This window comes from Phyllopteryx taeniolatus, chromosome 16 (assembly GCF_024500385.1).
Source record: "Phyllopteryx taeniolatus isolate TA_2022b chromosome 16, UOR_Ptae_1.2, whole genome shotgun sequence".
In the NCBI taxonomy this organism is placed as follows: domain Eukaryota; kingdom Metazoa; phylum Chordata; class Actinopteri; order Syngnathiformes; family Syngnathidae; genus Phyllopteryx; species Phyllopteryx taeniolatus.
In genome coordinates this window covers 10,843,223-10,860,768 of record NC_084517.1, presented here as the reverse complement: position 1 = coordinate 10,860,768, position 17,546 = coordinate 10,843,223, and the positions used below count along the sequence as shown (strand labels likewise).

Below are 17,546 nucleotides of genomic sequence, written 5' to 3'. Positions count from 1 at the left end.
TACCTATTATTGCTGTGTTGTATTCATGTTCACATGTGCATATTAATATTTATACTGCATAATAATGTAGTTACCATACATACTGCTGCGGCTACACTGTAAAACCTAACATACTGTACATCTTAATAAAAAGACATAAGTTAACCTAACGTTAAATTACATTTTTGTCATAGTAACTCAGTTGTTATGAGTACAAGAACACACAAACACAGTAAATTGGAAAATGACAAAAACTGTGAAAATTAATAAATTAAATTAATATCTATAACAATGTAATACTCTCTTGAGACTTTATGTGTGATATGCCTTCAGCAAGTAAAAAAAATCACTTTAACTCAAAACTTGCCCATGGTATGAGTCATTTTGGCTTAAACTGTGTACATAAAGATTATACTCTTTTTACTGCACTTTCAGCATTGACCCTTGTGGTTTTTTGATGTTTTTTTTATGGTGGTAAAGTCTTTTGCAAGACTCAAAGGGAACATTATGGCTGTCAACATTTTTATGAGCTAGGGATGGGTACAGTTTCATTGGACATGTGACTTCAGGGTGGGTGGGGTTGGGCAAGGGCTTCTCATTTCCACGCTGAAGTCACTGGATATTAGGCCCAAAAATAGCCCGACAGAAGCTATATAGAGGTCCATGTATGACTTGCGCCATAAGAGGACAGATCGTTCTGCCTGAAAACATCCAGAGAAACTAGGACGGAATTGTGGTATCAGTAAAAAAAAATAAGAGAAAAAAGACCACACAAGCTAAAAGGGATATAGGATATCTAAGTAAAGAAAATGACATAAAAGAACTTTTATTATACTAAACAAGTAACCGATGGACCTAGGTGGAACCTAAAGGATAAAAGACAAGCAAGGAGGACAAAAGAAACAAACAGGATATTGTTTTTTGTTCTTGTTTTTTGGGACTGTTTTTGTATGATCTCTCATGTCCTCCCAGCTGGGCTGACAGCATAGAGGGACACAGATCTGTAACCACTGCAGCACTGCAATGAAGTACAACTACCATATTCCAGTGTCAACGTACACACGGCATTCTCAGTACACACACACCTACCACACACCTATACAGTATGCATCCAGTCACTATACACCATCATACACCTCTGCATCCAAGTACACCCCAAGCCAGTATAACAGTGCACATTATATCCCATCATACCACACACCCTCCTATAAGTCTGCATCAACGTACATCCCTTCCCGGTACAGCTCAACGCAGCACACCCGAGCACGAGAAAATCCAGCTCCTGTGATACCAATCACACCTGCCAAGAGAACTGTGCACTTTCCTAATGACATCATCTTCCAGGATGTTGTTAGACGTGGAGAGTTGGAACAAATTGGTCGATTCATCAGAACAAGGAAAGTTCGTGTGGATACGCTCTTTCACTCAGGTGAGTAGTGCACCACTGCTTCCTTCATGGGGCAATTTTGCATGCATGGGTACTAAAAGAGTCATTGACTTGAGCTGAGCGCGATGCAATGCTGCAGTGGCCTCAAGTAGTTTGATGCATTCAGGTATGGCAGCGCTACACGAAGCAGTGCTGACAGGAAACCTGGAGGTGGTGAAGCTGCTGGTCAAGTACGGCGCTGATGTCCATCAGAGAGACGAGGACGGCTGGACACCTCTTCACATGGCCTGCAGTGACGGTTTTCCGGAGATTGCAAGGTAACCCAACTGGCATTTGAAACAATGATTGGTGATGATTTAATGAAAAATAACAGTGTAACGTAAAAATATGCTGGATTAGTACACCATATCTTTAAATTTGCATGTTCATTACGCAGCATGGTTAGCTAGTGTTTATCACATCTGCCTCACAGTCGAAAGATTCTGGGTTTGAATGTCGGCTCGGGCCCTCCTGTGTGGGGTTTGCATGTTCTCCCCGTGCTTGTGCTGGTTTTTTCAAAATAGTCTAGCTTCCTTCCACACCCCAAAAACATGCATGTTAGGGTAACTGAAAACTCTAAATTGCAAATAGGTAGGAAAGTGAGTGTATATGGTCTGTCTATATGTGCCCTTCTACTGACTGGCAACCAGTCCAGGGTGAACTCTGCCTCTCACCCAGAGACAACTCGAAGAGGCTCCATTTCACCACCCACGACCCTTATGATAATAAGCTCTATAGGATAGCGACCAGTCCAAGGGTGTACCGGCTCTCGCCCAAAGTCATTTTGGATAGGCAGCGGTACAGATGGATGGATTTAGTCTCGACTCGTAATTGATTCCTGTGATTGTCTAGAGTAATTATATCCTGTAAAATGTTATTCTAAAAACATTGCATCAAAGCAAATCCCTTATGCACGTATATTGTCTCAAGACAACAAAGGGTTAATGAATAGACCCAGAACAGAAAAAAAAGAAAAGTTACAACTAAATTCTTTCCTAAAATGTCTGAAATTCTACACTTCATGCTCCACACAGCTATCTCCTTTCGGTGGGAGCCAGCGCAGACGCAGAAAACGAGAGCGGAGAGAAGCCGACCGACCTCATTGACCCTGACTGCACAGAGTTGTCCAAACTGTTCGAGGCTGGCTGCATGTAATTGGGCACTTCTTAGACACAAAGTGAACCGAAAGAGATAAAAGCTGACAAATTGCTTGGAAAATATTTTTTTTTTTTCAAAGGGGCTTTAAACGGAACTTGCTACTGATGACGATGGGAGTTTGTCATGTTTCTTTATATCTAAATTGGGTGATCCCACTATTCTCCAATGAGTCACTTTTCTATTTTTGCCTTTTTGTTCTAATGTCAGTATGTGACTGTCAGTAACTCCTTATTTCCTTTTCTCTTACTAGTGTAACCCATCATCTAAAATGTGTCCCTAAATGAAAATATGGGTTATATATGTGCTGGCGTAAGTAATTTTGTGAATTACTTCCAGTGTTAATACGCTTGCATTTAATTTACAACACTGAATTTGAAATACTTGTAGACCATTCACTGGTGGTAATTCCTGTTAATCCTTACTGCTGTGCAGAAAGAGGATGATAAAAGTTTTAAATTAACACTTCAATCAGAAAAATCTTGATGAAGTTTCTCTATTACTGTAATATTTCCCTCCCATATTCTGGTTTTATGTTTTTGTCATCGAGGCTGTGCTGATGAAAACAATGTCAGCAGGAAAGTCTTACCATTTTGCCCTCAATAATTATTTTTGTACATTTTCATAAATAAAGACTCTTTTTATAAATAGTTGTCAGCATTAATCTTTGTGCAAAATCTTGTTTTTGTGTGTGTTTTACCTTACCAAGGATACTTATTATAATGACTGGAAAAAATTATTCCATTATTCTTCATTAATTATCATAATGATACCAGAATGAATTTCCATGACCAAAGTCAGGCGAGTGTACCACTACACCAAGGCCGAAAGTCACCACACCAAAATTAATATTAGTGTAGTGTACTAACTGCAAGGCCTCTATTTTTGTAGACTGAACAACTTTGGCTGGAACAGGAATGGCGACATATCTTGATTTTTGTACAAGCGCAAGACTCTCTGGTATGTTGGCCAATTTGACAGACCGGTCTGCAACAAGCTGGGCGTGCTGACGCAATGGGGGTGTGTCCTTTGACATCCGCCCAGCGCATGTGACAATTTGGCGACTTAAATTTGGTCTGAACTTTAGCCTGCCCTGACCATGTCTAACTTCTGGCACAGTTAAGTCTAATGCAATTTTGGTGAATTGGATAGAGTTGCAGGGAGACGGCTACGCGAGCGCTGCATACTTAGGCAGCGATTCTTTCTCATACCACTACGGGGAGCCTGCGTACTACTAGCGATACTATAGTACCACACATGGAGAATCACTGATTCAAGGGATTATTACAGTATGCAGATGACTGTAGTGTATCAGCATATTAACAGGTGACTATGTGGCAAGATAACAAAAATCATACCATTGAATTTTTTTTTTTGTTATAGTTATAACTATAAATTGGTCTTATAAAGGACTAAATATTGGACTTATAAATTGGTCGTCAAGAGGGAGGGACAAGAGAAAAAAGACATTTTAGGGGGTATTCAAGAGCTATTCTTACTACTTTTTACTACAGTTGCAACTACATTTTGTCAAAGCAAGTCAAATTGGTCATTCCCTGCCTCACATCTGGTGATCTTTCTCTGTCTCTTTCTCTCGCTCGCTCTCTCGCTCTCTCTCATTGCTCATTACTGTACACCGTGGATGGGAATCACTGCTGTACAGTATTCCATTATTTTTCCTGTATTCCATTATTCTGTTCCGATACGGTGGGCGGCAGTATGTAGGATCGCATTGGCGTCATGAAAACAAAAAGAGACGACGAAGAAGAACACTTCCGTGTTTCTTGCCGGAAATGATTGGTTGGCATTGGCAACGTTTTAGCTAAATTTAGCGTCGTATACAGCATAAAGAAATCTAAAATAAATAGTTTTTAAAGGTTTGTACACGACATTTACTTCGTTTCATTCATACATTCAATTTATTTACATTGCTTAATAATTTTATGTAGTGCTTTTGTTGCTAAAGAATTTGGCGTTAGAACCTAACGCAACGTGAAGACAACAGCTAGCTATGCGGGCTACTGTTAGCAGATTTTATTGTGTCAGCAAATCTGCATCGGTAGCTGTCCCCTGGATTTACTAAAGTGCGACACAACCCTCTTAGTTCCTTCAAATATCTAACAGCCACCCCATATAGAAAACTAAATTTAACTATTTTTTATTGCGTTGGCTGATATTAAAACGGACTTACAGGGGCGACGCAAGTCCAAACGTAAACATAGCTTCTTTGTCACTGACCGTAATTGTTTTCTCAATTTGCTGACGTTTACCTAGTCTTTGCTTCAGAATTAATACCAGCAACTCTGAATCAACAGCTGTTATATTACATTAAGCCTAATAGTGCCTGATAAGTGACACAGATGTAGTTGTTTATCCCAATGAGATCGTAAGTTGTCTTCGTGTTTACTATTGTGTGTGTGTGTGTTTTAAACATTTTAGATCATGGAGCTATGTTAAAATTATCATTGTTCTTCATTGCTAGTTGAGAACTTTGAAACCACTGACTTCTTCCAAGGCACTAACCATAGAGCAGTGAGAAGAGAGCAGGACCGTGAACAGAATGACAAGGTAAGTTATGTGTTATTATAACAAGTACTAATATGTACATCAGTTCATATTCTTCTCATGTACAACCCCAATTCCAATGAAGTTGTGTTAAATACAATACAGAATACAATGATTTGCAAATCATGTTCAACCTATATTTAATTGAATACACTACAAAGACAAGATATTTGATGTTCAAACTGATAAACTTTATTGTTTTTAGCATATAATCATTAACTTATAATTTTATGGCTGCAACACGTTCCAAAAAAGCTGGGACAGGTGGCAAAAAAGATAGAAAGTTGAGGAATGCTCATCAAACACCTTCTTGGAACATCCCACAGGTGAACAGGCTAATTGAGAACAGGTGAGTGACATGATTGGGTATAAAAGGAGCTTCCCTGAATTGCTCAGTCATTCACAAGTAAAGACGGGGCGAGGTTCACCTCTTTGTGAACAAGTCCGTGAGAAAATAGTCGAACAGTTTAAGGACAATGTACAGTTGCAAGGAATTTAGGGATTTCATCATCTACGGTCCATAATATCATCAAAAGGTTCAGAGAATCTGGAGAAATTACTGCATGTAAGCGGCAAGGCCGAAAACCCACATTGAATGCCCGTGACCTTTGATCCCTCAGGCGGCACTGCATCAAAAACTGACATCAATGTGTCAAGGATATCACCACATGGGCTCAGGAACACTTCAGAAAATCAATGTCAGTAAATACAGTTCGGCCCTACATCTGTAAGTGCAACTTTAAACTCTACTATGCAAAGCAAAAGCCATTTATCAAGCTGGACTGATGCAAAGTGTTCTGTGGTCCGACGAGTCCACATTTCAAATTGTTTTTAGAAATTATGGAAGTTGTGTCCTCCGGGCCAAAGAGGAAAAGAACCACCCGGACTGTTATGGATGCAAAGTTCAAAAGCCAGCATCTGTGATGGTATGGGGCTGTGTTAGTGCCAATGGCATGGGTAACTTACACATTTGTGAAGGCACCATTAATGCTGAAAGGTACATACAGGTTTTGGAGAAACTTATGCTGCCATCTAAGCAACGTCTTTTTCATGGACGCCCCTGCTTATTTCAGCAAGACAATGCCAAACCACATTCTGCACGTGTTACAACAGTCTGGCTTCGTAGTAAAAGAGTGCGGGTACTAGACTGGCCTGCCTGCAGTCCAGACCTGTCCCATTGGAAATGTGTGGCGCATTATGAAGCGTAAAATACAACGGAGACCCCGGACTGTTGAACAGCTGAAGCTCTACCTCAAGCAAGAATGGGACAGAATTCCACCTACAAAGCTTCAACAATTAGTTTCCTCAGTTCCCAAACGTTTGTTGAATGTTGTTAAAGGAAAAGGTGATATAACACAGTAGTAAGCATGACCCTTTCCCAGCTTTTTTGGAACGTGTTGCAGCCATAAAATTTTAAGTTCATGATTATTTGCTAAAAACAATGAAGGTTATCAGTTTGAACATTAAATATCTTGTCTTTGTAGTGTATTCAAATAAATATAGGTTGAACATGATTTGCAAATCATTGTATTCTGTTTTTATTTATGTTTAACACAACATCCCAACTTCATTGGAATTGGGGTTGTACTTGCTTCAGGCATTTTAATCTGCTGTTGTGGTTGTTTCACATTTCTCAAGCTCATCTGCTCCCAGGATGGTGAATAGTTACAAGCGGACTTCAAGCCCCAGATCACCTACCAACTGTGGGGAGCTCTTCACCCCAGCACATGAGGAAAATGTCCGTTTTATCCATGATAGTAAGTATTATTTCAGACCGTGTAGATTATTATATACTTACTATGAAATTATCCATCCGTTTTCTATACCGCTTATCCTCACTCGGGTCAAGGGTGAGCTGGATCCTATCCCAGCTGACTTTGGGTGAGTGGTGGCATTCACCCTGGACAAGTCGCCATCCAATCACAGGGCACAAGGAAGCAAACAACCATTCACGCTCACGTATGCACAATTTAATCAGAATTAACAACTATCTTGTGCAGTATTTACCTCAATACAGACAAACTTGACAATTTAAAAAGACATGAACATTAAGTCAAGTAAAAAAGTGTGCTATAATTTATTTAATCAATATGACAGTTGCTCTTACTTCTTTACATATTGCTAGATGACAAGAATCCTTAATTAAAAATTTAGGAATTTTTTTTTCAAGCTACAGTGGGGGAAAAGTATTCAAACCCCCTTAAATTATTCACTCTGTTTTTTCCTCCTTTTTTTCCTCAATGTACACACAGCACCCAACACACAACAGAATTTTTGCAGATTTATGAAAAAAGAAAAACTGAAATATCACACAGCCATAAGTATTCAGACCCTTTGCTATATTTAACTCTGGTGCTGCCCATTTCTTCTGATCATCCTTGAGATGGTTCTACACCTTCATTGGAGTCCAGCTGTTTGATTATACTGATTGGACTTGATTAGGAAAGCCACACAGCTGTCTACATCCATCCAACCTGACAGAACTGGAGAAGTTCTGCAAGGAGGAATGGCAGAGGATCCCCAATCCAGGTGTGAGAAATTCCCAAAAAGACTCATGGCGGCATTAGCTCAAAAGCCTGCTGCTACTAAATACTGAGCAAAGGGTCTTAATACTAGTGATGGTGAGATGAATCTTCATGAAGCATTGTAACACTTCAGTCTTTGGTTCGAGTAATGCATAGGTGTCAAACTCAAAGGCCAGATGTGGCCCGCCACATCATTTTATGTGGCCCACGAAAGCAAATCATGCTCGTCAACTTCTGTGATTTTTGCTAAAATCTGTATCCAAATTGTCATAATAATAATGTTGACATATTGCATTTTTCTGTTACCAAACCCTTCTTCTACAGTAACTTAAACAACACTTGAACAAACTATTATCCTTGTCTTCTGATTTCAAAACTAGTTATCCCTCAATTTGCTGTGTAATGGTAATAATATGATTTGGTGAATAAACATTTCACTGTTCTAACGGCCCTCTGAGGGAAATCATAACTACAATGCGGCCCGAGACAAAAATGAGTTTGACACCCCTGGTCAGTAATGGTTCATTTCTTGATGCTTCATTGTACACGAAACCACCTGCTGGCCATGTGCATAATTACAGGCAGCTGTAAGTTTATAGCACATACAGTATGTGCTGCGTTGCATTTTGCCGTCTTTTTGGCTCTTGTGAATGACTGTGTATTACAAAACAATGTTTGACCAAGTAATTTCCCAACATAAAGTGTAAAATATATTATTTTTGAACGTATTCTGTGTGCTTAAAATGTTCATCACTGGTATGGCGGGTTGTATAATGTTTTTCTGTCACTTTGGGAAAAATGGCATGGGCTTAAGAGGGCAGAGGATTTTGAAAGTGCTTATTTAGAAATAACAGTTTATAATTTTTTTAAATTTAAATTGGGCTACAGTAATTTCTGCTCTCCCAGTGAGGTTTTATTTGACCTTGCTTTCTGTGAACACAATAAATACTTTCCCCGTGAATAAGATAAGAAATGGTGGAAAATGCATTTTTGATAAACAAAGGTAATTGATAAACCTCAATGACATTTCCTTAAGCGGTGTGGTCCTGCGTGGGCTTCGAACTCAAGGTTGAGAGTCGAGTACACCAACCACTGGGCTATTAGACCAGGGTGCTGGGTTAGCGGCCAGCAGCCTCTTTCCAAGGATTCCGAGCTCGCTATCTGTCCAAACTGCTGTCAACACTCCAAACTCTATTAGCCAATACAAACTACACAGTCTTTATCCAAACTGAACTGACCACAACTCTATATAACACACACACATTTTGAATGGAGCCTGCATGAGGGGTTTAGATTGCTCTCAAACCTCACGGGAAACACTGAAGCGCTTCCCGAATCAGTCACGTGGTACAGCCGGGCAGCGAAACTTCGGACCTCATCACTTCCGGCTCCGCCCCTAAATGAAGCAAGCCTCGATACACGCTTTGCGGAAACGTCCCCTCCATTACTCAACACACGCCTCGAAGACTCGGCACATCTCGTAACATCACGACTTAATACTTATGGCTGTGTGATGGTTCAGTTTTTCTTTTTTAATAAATCTGCAAAAAAATCAACAATTCTGTTTTTTTCTGTGAATATGGGGTGCTGTGTGTACATTGAGGAAAATATATTGATTTTAGCAAATGGCTGCAATATAACAAAGAGTGAAAAATTTAAGGGTGTCTTAATACTTTCTGTACGCACTGTAAGTCTAGTAAAAACCTTACTGCGTGAATTGTAATTCAGTTGCATTTGACTGAAAAAAAGATACAGTTGTGTAGTATCTATATTAATGTTGATGTTTACACTGGCGGCATGGTGGATGACGGGTTAGCACATCTGCCTCACGGTTCAGAGGTCGTGTATTCGAATCTGGGCTCAGGCCTTCCTGTGTGAAGTTTGCATGTTCTCACACTTGCCTGCGTGGGTTTCCTCTCACATTCCAAAAACGGATGGTAGGTTAATTGAAGGCTGTGAGTGTAAATGTTTGTTTGTTTTTGTCCTCTGTGATTGGCTGGCGATCAGTTCAGCGTGTAACCTGGGATAGGCTGCAGCACTTCTGCGACCCTGGTGAGGATAGGATGTACTGAGAATGGACTGATGTTTACGCTGAAAACATTTCTTGAATGTATGTAAAATAAAGGTTGTGCTAAAAACTGTTGCACATTTTGAGCTGCATTCTTTTTTAATTCAACCACATTTTCTACAATAATTTGGATATGACCAATCTGAACTAATATTAATAGCTTAACAATTTTGTTATTTGTTTAGGAAAAGAGTAACAATCATCACTAAGAAGAAAAGTATAATTTACATTGAGTGTTTTACTGTCCTGTCCTTACTTCAATCAGTAATACCCTAAATAGATATCCTAAATTTACCAAGGTATTTGTGTTTTGTTTCACAGCCTGGCAGTTTGTGCTCAGAGAAATTCGATCAACCCAAAACACAGAGCGTAATGACCGTGGACCACAGGAATATGTTGAGAAGAATCCAAATCCTAACCTACACTGTAAGCATAACTGAAATCAAATGTACATCCCAGTCATCAGTAAAGGATTGATACAAAGTGAAATGCTGACATTTTTCTTCTTGGTGATCGTCAGCTTTCATACCAGTGGACCTGACTGACCTCAAGAAACGTAACACACAGGACTCAAAGAAATCCTAGTCCTCAAGATGGTCCAAGCACTTTTTTTAACCCATCATCATTCAGAACTTTTCCTCTGACAGTCAGCCCTATTTGCCAGTCTGCGCCAGAATGCCAAACAATTCTCTGTGAACTTTGAACCACAGCAAGCCCATGTTTTTCTTTACACCCTACAAGGGATGAAGAAGATCTTTACATTAGAAATATCTGTCATGAATCATGTTCAAGGCCACAAAATCCTCCTAATGTATGAAAAGGACTGATAAAAACCTCCAGTAGATGTTGTTGGCATCTGATGCTGAGGTACAAACTGTTCCACCGGACACAGAAGACTGCAGTTTACTATTACGTACCAGGAAAAATGACAAAGGGCTTTTCTGTTTTGTTGTTTGTTTTGTAAAAAGGTAGTTGGCAAGATGAAGTGTAGCATTAATGATGACACATTGGATGCACACTTGATGAGCATATTTTTAAAAGCAAAATGCAAAGACAATGTTCGTAGAAGAATAGTTTTCCCTAAAAACAGGCTTTACTAAGAAAGCTCCCAAAGTATTCTACCCCATTGATTAACACCTCTTCCCAAAATGTTGAATAAACTACTTTTACACTACATCTTCTTGTATTCATCCACCACGGATATTGACCATTTGTCTACAAGTAATTTGTAGTTTACTAGTCTTAATAACCCAGGTCAGATTGCAACAGAATAAATTGTATATTCCTAACAAGAATTTGCTGTTACCTATAGAAACAGTGAATGCTGAAAAAGTCTGTCACCTAAATGCAAAACAAATGAAGTGACAATGCTGTTTTAAACATGTCACTACAGCATGCAGTAGCAAAACCCAGATACCATGCAAATGCACCCCCCCCCCCCCCCCCCCCCCCCTCCACACACACACGCACACAAACCCTTGGGTCAATTAACAGAAAAGGAAAGAAAACCCATAAATCTGTATGCTTTTCGCAAATGCTTGAGGCTATGCCATGGAATCAATGCTGTTTTTATGTCCATGAAGCTGCCAATGATCTTGCAGAAAACATCCAATAAAGTCTAATATTTATGTTCAAAAGTGTTATGTCGCCCATTCTGAATGTTTTTTTTTTTTTACCAAGTCTGTTGACCAATGTTACTGCTGTTATCGCTCAGGCCTTGTTCAATTTTACTACCTTTTCAGCTCGTTAGTGCCCATTTTTGCCCGTGTACAAACAGCCTGTCATTTTTACTATTTGTTATGTTTTTGCTTCTTTTATTGCATAAAGTTTTTAACAAACATCAGTTCTTGTCATGAGCATAAAATATTTTTAAAAATTAACTTTTCAAATTAATTTTTTTGCAAAACGCACAGGTTGGAAAACAATCTCAAATATGTTTTATGTAGTATTCTCAATACAGCACCACTCTTCTCCAAAACTTTTATAATCTTACAGAAAACATAAAAACACTACAATTTTGAGTGTGAGTCGACAATGAAACCCATTTTATCCATGTATGATTCAAACAAGCAAATACGAAGTTTATATATATATATATATATATATATGTGTGTGTGTGTGTGTGTAGTTTTCAATTGGGCCATGATCGAGCCCAAAGGTACAATTTGATGTAACAGTATTGATACTTAAAGAGCTGAAGTTGGACATAGACAAAGCAGACAAATCCTTTCATTTCTCATTTCATTTCAATACTTTAATTACATTTGTATTAACACTGCTAAAATTGTTTAATAACAAAAAGGAAGCGATGTGGACGGAAGTTTTGAGTGAAACTTTACAGTGTAAAAAGGAAGGTAAAAACTGAAAACGTTTTAAAAAGATGAGGTTACTGGTAGTTGTAAATTATACATCGCGCCAGTTTACAACAAAAATATTTGAAGCCACGTTTAATATGAGAAGAAAACGACAAACATTTAAAGCGAAGTGGCCGTTTGATTAATATTAATAACTTGATAATTCGTCTGTGACGTAGTTACGTATGTTGCGTGTTGACGTAACGTCGCCGAAGCTTTTTTAAGCCCTTTGCGTTAAGCTAAGCCAACCAGTTGGCTTCAGTTTCGGGAAGGTAGACAAGCAAGTGTAGGGAGTACCTTTTTAAAAAAAACAGTATTTTGTCAACAGCTTAACGTTTTTGGAGAAAGCATTATGACCGACAAAATGGATATGTCTTTAGACGACATTATCAAACAGAACAGGCAGCAGCATAGAGGTGGCGGCAGGGGTGGAAGAGGCCGAGGCCGAGGAGGCCCTGGCGGCGGCCGAGGAGGAGGCGCTGGGCGCCCCGGAGGAATGAGCGGCGGAGGATTTGGAGGCCGAGGCGCAGGATCCGGCCCCATGAGGAACCGTCAATACACGAACCGCGCTAGAGGCAGACCGACGCCATACAACAGGGTATGAGAATGGGCAGAAAAAGGGAAAAACCTTGGGCAAACTGCCTGGGTAACAACCTTCTATACTCCAGCCAGCTTGCTAATCAACGAATAAAAGTGAATGCTAGCCGCCAAATTTCTCTCGACGGAGAGCTCTTAACACGAGCAGTTGAGCATTAAAGGAAATTGTATTCTTAATTTGTCTGTCCTTTCCCGAACCAACCAACCTTATGTTAAAATTTTTTCCTCCCCCAAGAAGAAGCCCTTTTTTAAAAAGGAAATGTGCTAGCCGTCTTGGCACATTAGCTAAAGTTGGATCGTGGAAGGTCTGACGTCGCCATTTTGAATCTCCTACCGCAGATTTTAAAAAAATTCGCCCACCGACAATATCATTGCTTTTCATCAAGTGTCTTTTTGGTGGCGAGAGAAGAACAACGGAGCATCCAGTATTTATTTTCTTCATCTCAAAAGGAGCACCAGTTTGAGCGTCCAAGATGTCCTTTGTCCGGGAGTGGCTGGCCAGCTCCATTTTAAAGGCCCAATCCTTTCAACAGTTGTGGTGGATGGATCCCAGGACTTCAACCCCCCTTTACATAGTGTACTGATAGCTAGCTAATCACCACCAGGCCGTGTTTGTGTGCGTCTCTGAACGTACCAGACAAAGCCCAAGTCAAAATGGCGTGTTCTCAAAATGGACGCCGTAGCTGCTCTAGTTTTCTGATCCATCCACATTCCTCATGGACACCCCACCCCCCAAACAATGAAAGCCATTTCCTTGGCTTTAACGAACTTTTGGAATCATTTTTCATCGTGGGAGGCAAGGATGCTTCAGATGGGGACAAAGATGATCATTTCTGGAGAGCCTGTGGCAGAGGAGGCAATGGGCCGCATTTGCTGTTAGCCTCGGTGGGCCAGTTGAACCGTTTAAAAAAAAAAAAAAAAAAAAAACCAACAACAAAAAAAACAAAAAAAAAATTGTGTGGTAGTTTGGATTGTGAATAAAAGAAAGCGCCAAACATCACACTATGCCAAATTATGCATGCAATAAATGACAATACATCCCACATAGATTATTTTTTTTATTATTATTGTGTGCATCCTCTGAGGGGGATTGACATGCTTTTAGTTACTGGGTGGGCAAGGGGGGATAATGGGCACTCTCTTGGGGGAGCTGAGCACCCTGGCCATATTGGAAGTGGAGCCTCTGCTTGCCCCAACACCCAGCCGTGTGGACTCTGTGATTGACAGAGGCAAGCGGATTCCTGAAGTCAGCAGGTGCGTTCTCTTTCATCTGTTGCAGCCCAAACAGCTTCCAGATAAATGGCAACACGACATGTTCGACAACGGCTTCAGTGGATTCAACGGAACAGCTGGTGGTGGCGCTGGTGTAGAAACCGGAGGGAAGCTCCTAGTCTCCAATCTTGACTTTGGTGTTTCTGATGCAGATATTCAGGTATAATCCCAGTTTGTCTTGTTGTCAAAGATTAGGGGCTTGTTGCTGAAGTATCTTTTGTTCTGTAGGAACTTTTTGCTGAGTTTGGGACACTGAAAAAGGCTGCAGTCCATTATGATCGTTCAGGAAGAAGCCTAGGAACAGCAGATGTCCACTTTGAAAGAAGGGCAGATGCACTTAAGGCCATGAAACAGTACAATGGCATCCCACTGGATGGTGAGTACTAAGAATTTGTTTTGCAATATCTGCTCAGTTCATAGACACTCCTTCCCATTTTACAAGTCTTTTTTGGGTCCTTCCAGGGAGGCCCATGAACATACAGCTTGTCACATCACAGATTGATACACAGAGGCGGCCAATGCAGGGGTAGGTGTTCTTGTCAACAAAACCCAGTCCCTAACGATGACACAATTTACGATGTTATTTTTTTTCTAGGATGAACAGAGGCGGTGGAATGAACAGGAATCGCGGGGGCGGCTTTGGGGGCATGCAGAGAGGAGGCCGTATTGGAGGTCGTGGCACAGGCGGCTTCAGAGGACGGGGTCGAGGTGGCCGAGGGGGGAGTAGCAAACAGCAGCTTTCAGCAGAAGAACTTGATGCCCAGTTAGATGCCTACAATGCAAGAGTGAGTCCATCTTTTCCCACAGTTCATGGGTAGGAATAACAAAATACAGCTGTCTAATGGTTACTCTGGTTCTGTATTCTCAGATGGACACCAGCTAAGAAGTGTTGCTGTTCTCGGTCATTCTTTCCTGTTCTACACAGAAGGATGCTTGTTACAGTAGTGCAAATTGTTTTACACATGGTTGTCCTAATGTGATTGATTGTTGCTCCAGCCTCTTAACTGCTCTAAAGTGTTTTTTACTTTTTTCCCCCCTTTTTGACAAAAAAAATTGTCTGTAGGTTGAAAGTTGGAAAGTCCATTCCTCAAAACTTGTAGTAAATGAAACTTCTAATAAAACCTGCAGTGTATATTAACCACAGACTCTTTCCTATTGTCTGTATTGTTTCCTACATCTGCAATGAATTGAACATTTTCGTTTTTTTTTTTTACATCTTATGTCTGTCATTCCCACCACATTCACATTTTTGCTTTATAATCTGATTTGGCATGGAAGAAGTTAGAGCTCCCAATTACTCAGAAAGCCCCTTTAAAAACAATGTATACTTTCACATGATTCCTCAGTTTCTGATTTTGTATAATTAGAAATCCTGAATTTCTGCAACAGGATTAATAAAAATATACAACTTGGAAAGACATCATGCTGCAGTGGTGCCAAGTATATAGTTATCAGTACCCAACGGTCTTAAAAAAGTATTTTTACAACATGGAAAGACATGCTTCAGTAGTGCTTAGTACGTAGTAATCGGTACCAATTATTATTATTTTTTTTTAGGCAAACTAGTAGTCAAACACAAATACTGTACTCACTATACAGGTACATCTGTAATAGAATAGTGTCAAAAGCTTGATTTAGGGAGTTCAAAAAGTGAAACTCCTAGAGATGCACTGCATACACAAGATATTTTATGATTTTTTTTTTTTTATATGTATCATTTTGATGACTGGCGGCACGGTGTCCGACTGGTTAGAGCGTCAGCCTCACAGTTCTGAGGACCCGGGTTCAATCCCTGGCCCCGCCTGTGTGGAGTTTGCATGTTCTCCCCGTGCCTGCGTGGGTTTTCTCCGGGCACTCCGGTTTCCTCCCACATCCCAAAAACATGCATTAATTGGAGACTCTAAATTGCCCGTAGGCATGACTGTGAGTGCGAATGGTTGTTTGTTTCTATGTGCCCTGCGATTGGCTGGCAACCAGTTCAGGGTGTACCCCGCCTCCTGCCCGATGACAGCTGGGATAGGCTCCAGCACGCCCGCGACCCTAGTGAGGAGAAGCAGCTCAGAAAATGGATGGATGGATTTTGATGACTAGTTTACAACAAACAAAAACTGAAAATTTACCATTCTCTAGGAACTAGATTATGTTAACAAGAAACAATGGAAATTGTTTTTAATATGGAAATTAGGCAGGAATTTGACCTGAAAATATTTTCCCAAGTGTTTTAATGCCTTTATACAATGTATGAGTACTGAAATAAATTCACTCGTCTACGTTTTTCAAATTTATTGCCATGTACCTATATGTAGTAGTGAATGTCTACTACAGCTCTGCCACTAGATGTCACTACGCTGCCGTTCTCCTCAGGAACTAAGTCGAACAAACTCAAATGTGTCCTGCTCTCGCAAATATATTACGAACTACCTAAAGCGTACGCATTGTACCCTGAAGGACAATGTTGTTTCATGGATTTCTGAGGCCTGTGTTGCGGGAGGACATTGTAAATGTTATTCTTGTCAAAACGGTGGATTTGTCACAAACTGTCCCAAATTGTCACAAACATGCTAATTTCTTCCTATGTTACTGGCGGTCATTGTTGCTGGGTTTCATGACTGTGTAAAATATATTACTGCACAGTTTGTGTGGGTCTTTTTGTGGGTTTTTTTTCTGTTCCATGACAATTTCTCATTTTACTAGGTACAGTTACAGTTCTAACAGTTTTGTTTATTGAGTTGTTAATGAAATGGCGGGTGGGATTCTTCCTCACCCTGTCGCGCAAACCACTTCCTGTTAAAGATACTCTTACGTTACTCATCCAAGGTCGGAATATACGTGAAGGTTTCCGCCATCTTGCAGCAGTCATTTAAGCAATGATGCCGCATTATTCTCCTGTCTGCAGCCAGGTCGGTAGTTTAGGGGATTAGTTTGACTAACGGAGTTTTGTTCCACTTCGTTGATAACCATAAATAGTTAAATACAATAATTCTTGGCGACCATGTAAATGTGAGAAGTAGTACTAATTACCTAAATTAATAAGTACCACGGGCTGGGCGACTCGTGTATATGTCTATGTCTATATGTCCATGGCATTAATGATGATCACTATTTAAGAGAAGTGTTCGTTATTGTCAGATCCAAAAATGATTTGAAGCAAAGGCCTAAAAAAAACCCACTGGCTTCTGGTATTCAATAATTCTTTGCCTAATCTGGAAAAAAGTTTTTCAGTTGTTATCATTAGCTAATTATCCATCCATTCTCTGTCCCACTTATGCTCACTAGGCTCGCGGGTGTGCTGACTGTGGTCGAGAGGCAGGGCACACCCTGCACCACGCAGGAAGGCCGCAGGCCGGATTTGAACCCACACACTCTGAACTGTGAGGCGGATGTGCGAACCAGTGCGGCCTCAATTAGCTAATTAAGCAAATAAAAAGTTGATTTATTTTTCATTCTCAGTATGACAAAAGGGAAAACTATTTCGTGTGAATTTTTTTGTTGTTGTTGTGCCAAGTTAACAATGTGGGTTGTGCGTAGTTGACGCAAGTACATTTCAGTTTATCTTTCTACCTTGAGTTAAATGAGTACTTTTACTAGAATATTTTTACGTAAGA

General features: G+C 40.2%; 3 protein-coding genes across 7 annotated transcripts; all 3 read left to right on the top strand.

Annotated features, from left to right (window-relative positions):
* The first annotated feature begins 635 nt into the window (after positions 1-635).
* On the top strand, positions 636-3,208 carry ppp1r27a (protein phosphatase 1, regulatory subunit 27a). The gene is made up of 3 exons (XM_061749061.1): positions 636-1,408; positions 1,533-1,683; positions 2,440-3,208. Exons 1-3 carry the CDS (start codon positions 1,003-1,005, stop codon positions 2,558-2,560), a joined length of 678 nt encoding a protein of 225 aa, XP_061605045.1. The 5' UTR covers positions 636-1,002; the 3' UTR covers positions 2,561-3,208.
* Positions 3,209-4,318: 1,110 nt separating this feature from the next.
* On the top strand, positions 4,319-11,358 carry mcrip1 (MAPK regulated corepressor interacting protein 1). Of its 4 annotated transcripts, none has more exons than XM_061749959.1 (5): positions 4,319-4,437; positions 5,043-5,128; positions 6,779-6,882; positions 10,040-10,144; positions 10,239-11,358. In XM_061749959.1, exons 2-5 carry the CDS (start codon positions 5,121-5,123, stop codon positions 10,301-10,303), a joined length of 282 nt encoding a protein of 93 aa, XP_061605943.1. In that variant the 5' UTR covers positions 4,319-4,437; positions 5,043-5,120; the 3' UTR covers positions 10,304-11,358. The 4 variants fall into 4 exon arrangements, with proteins under 4 accessions (XP_061605943.1, XP_061605941.1, XP_061605944.1 ...); XM_061749957.1 differs by having other exon boundaries at positions 6,764-6,882; XM_061749960.1 differs by lacking the exon at positions 4,319-4,437 and adding an exon at positions 4,553-4,946.
* A 952-nt stretch (positions 11,359-12,310) lies between these two features.
* Positions 12,311-15,079, top strand: alyref (Aly/REF export factor). Of its 2 annotated transcripts, none has more exons than XM_061750485.1 (6): positions 12,311-12,670; positions 13,949-14,101; positions 14,170-14,317; positions 14,404-14,467; positions 14,537-14,726; positions 14,810-15,079. In XM_061750485.1, exons 1-6 carry the CDS (start codon positions 12,425-12,427, stop codon positions 14,822-14,824), a joined length of 816 nt encoding a protein of 271 aa, XP_061606469.1. In that variant the 5' UTR covers positions 12,311-12,424; the 3' UTR covers positions 14,825-15,079. The 2 variants fall into 2 exon arrangements, with proteins under 2 accessions (XP_061606469.1, XP_061606470.1); XM_061750486.1 differs by having other exon boundaries at positions 12,528-13,554.
* The last annotated feature ends 2,467 nt before the right edge of the window (positions 15,080-17,546 follow it).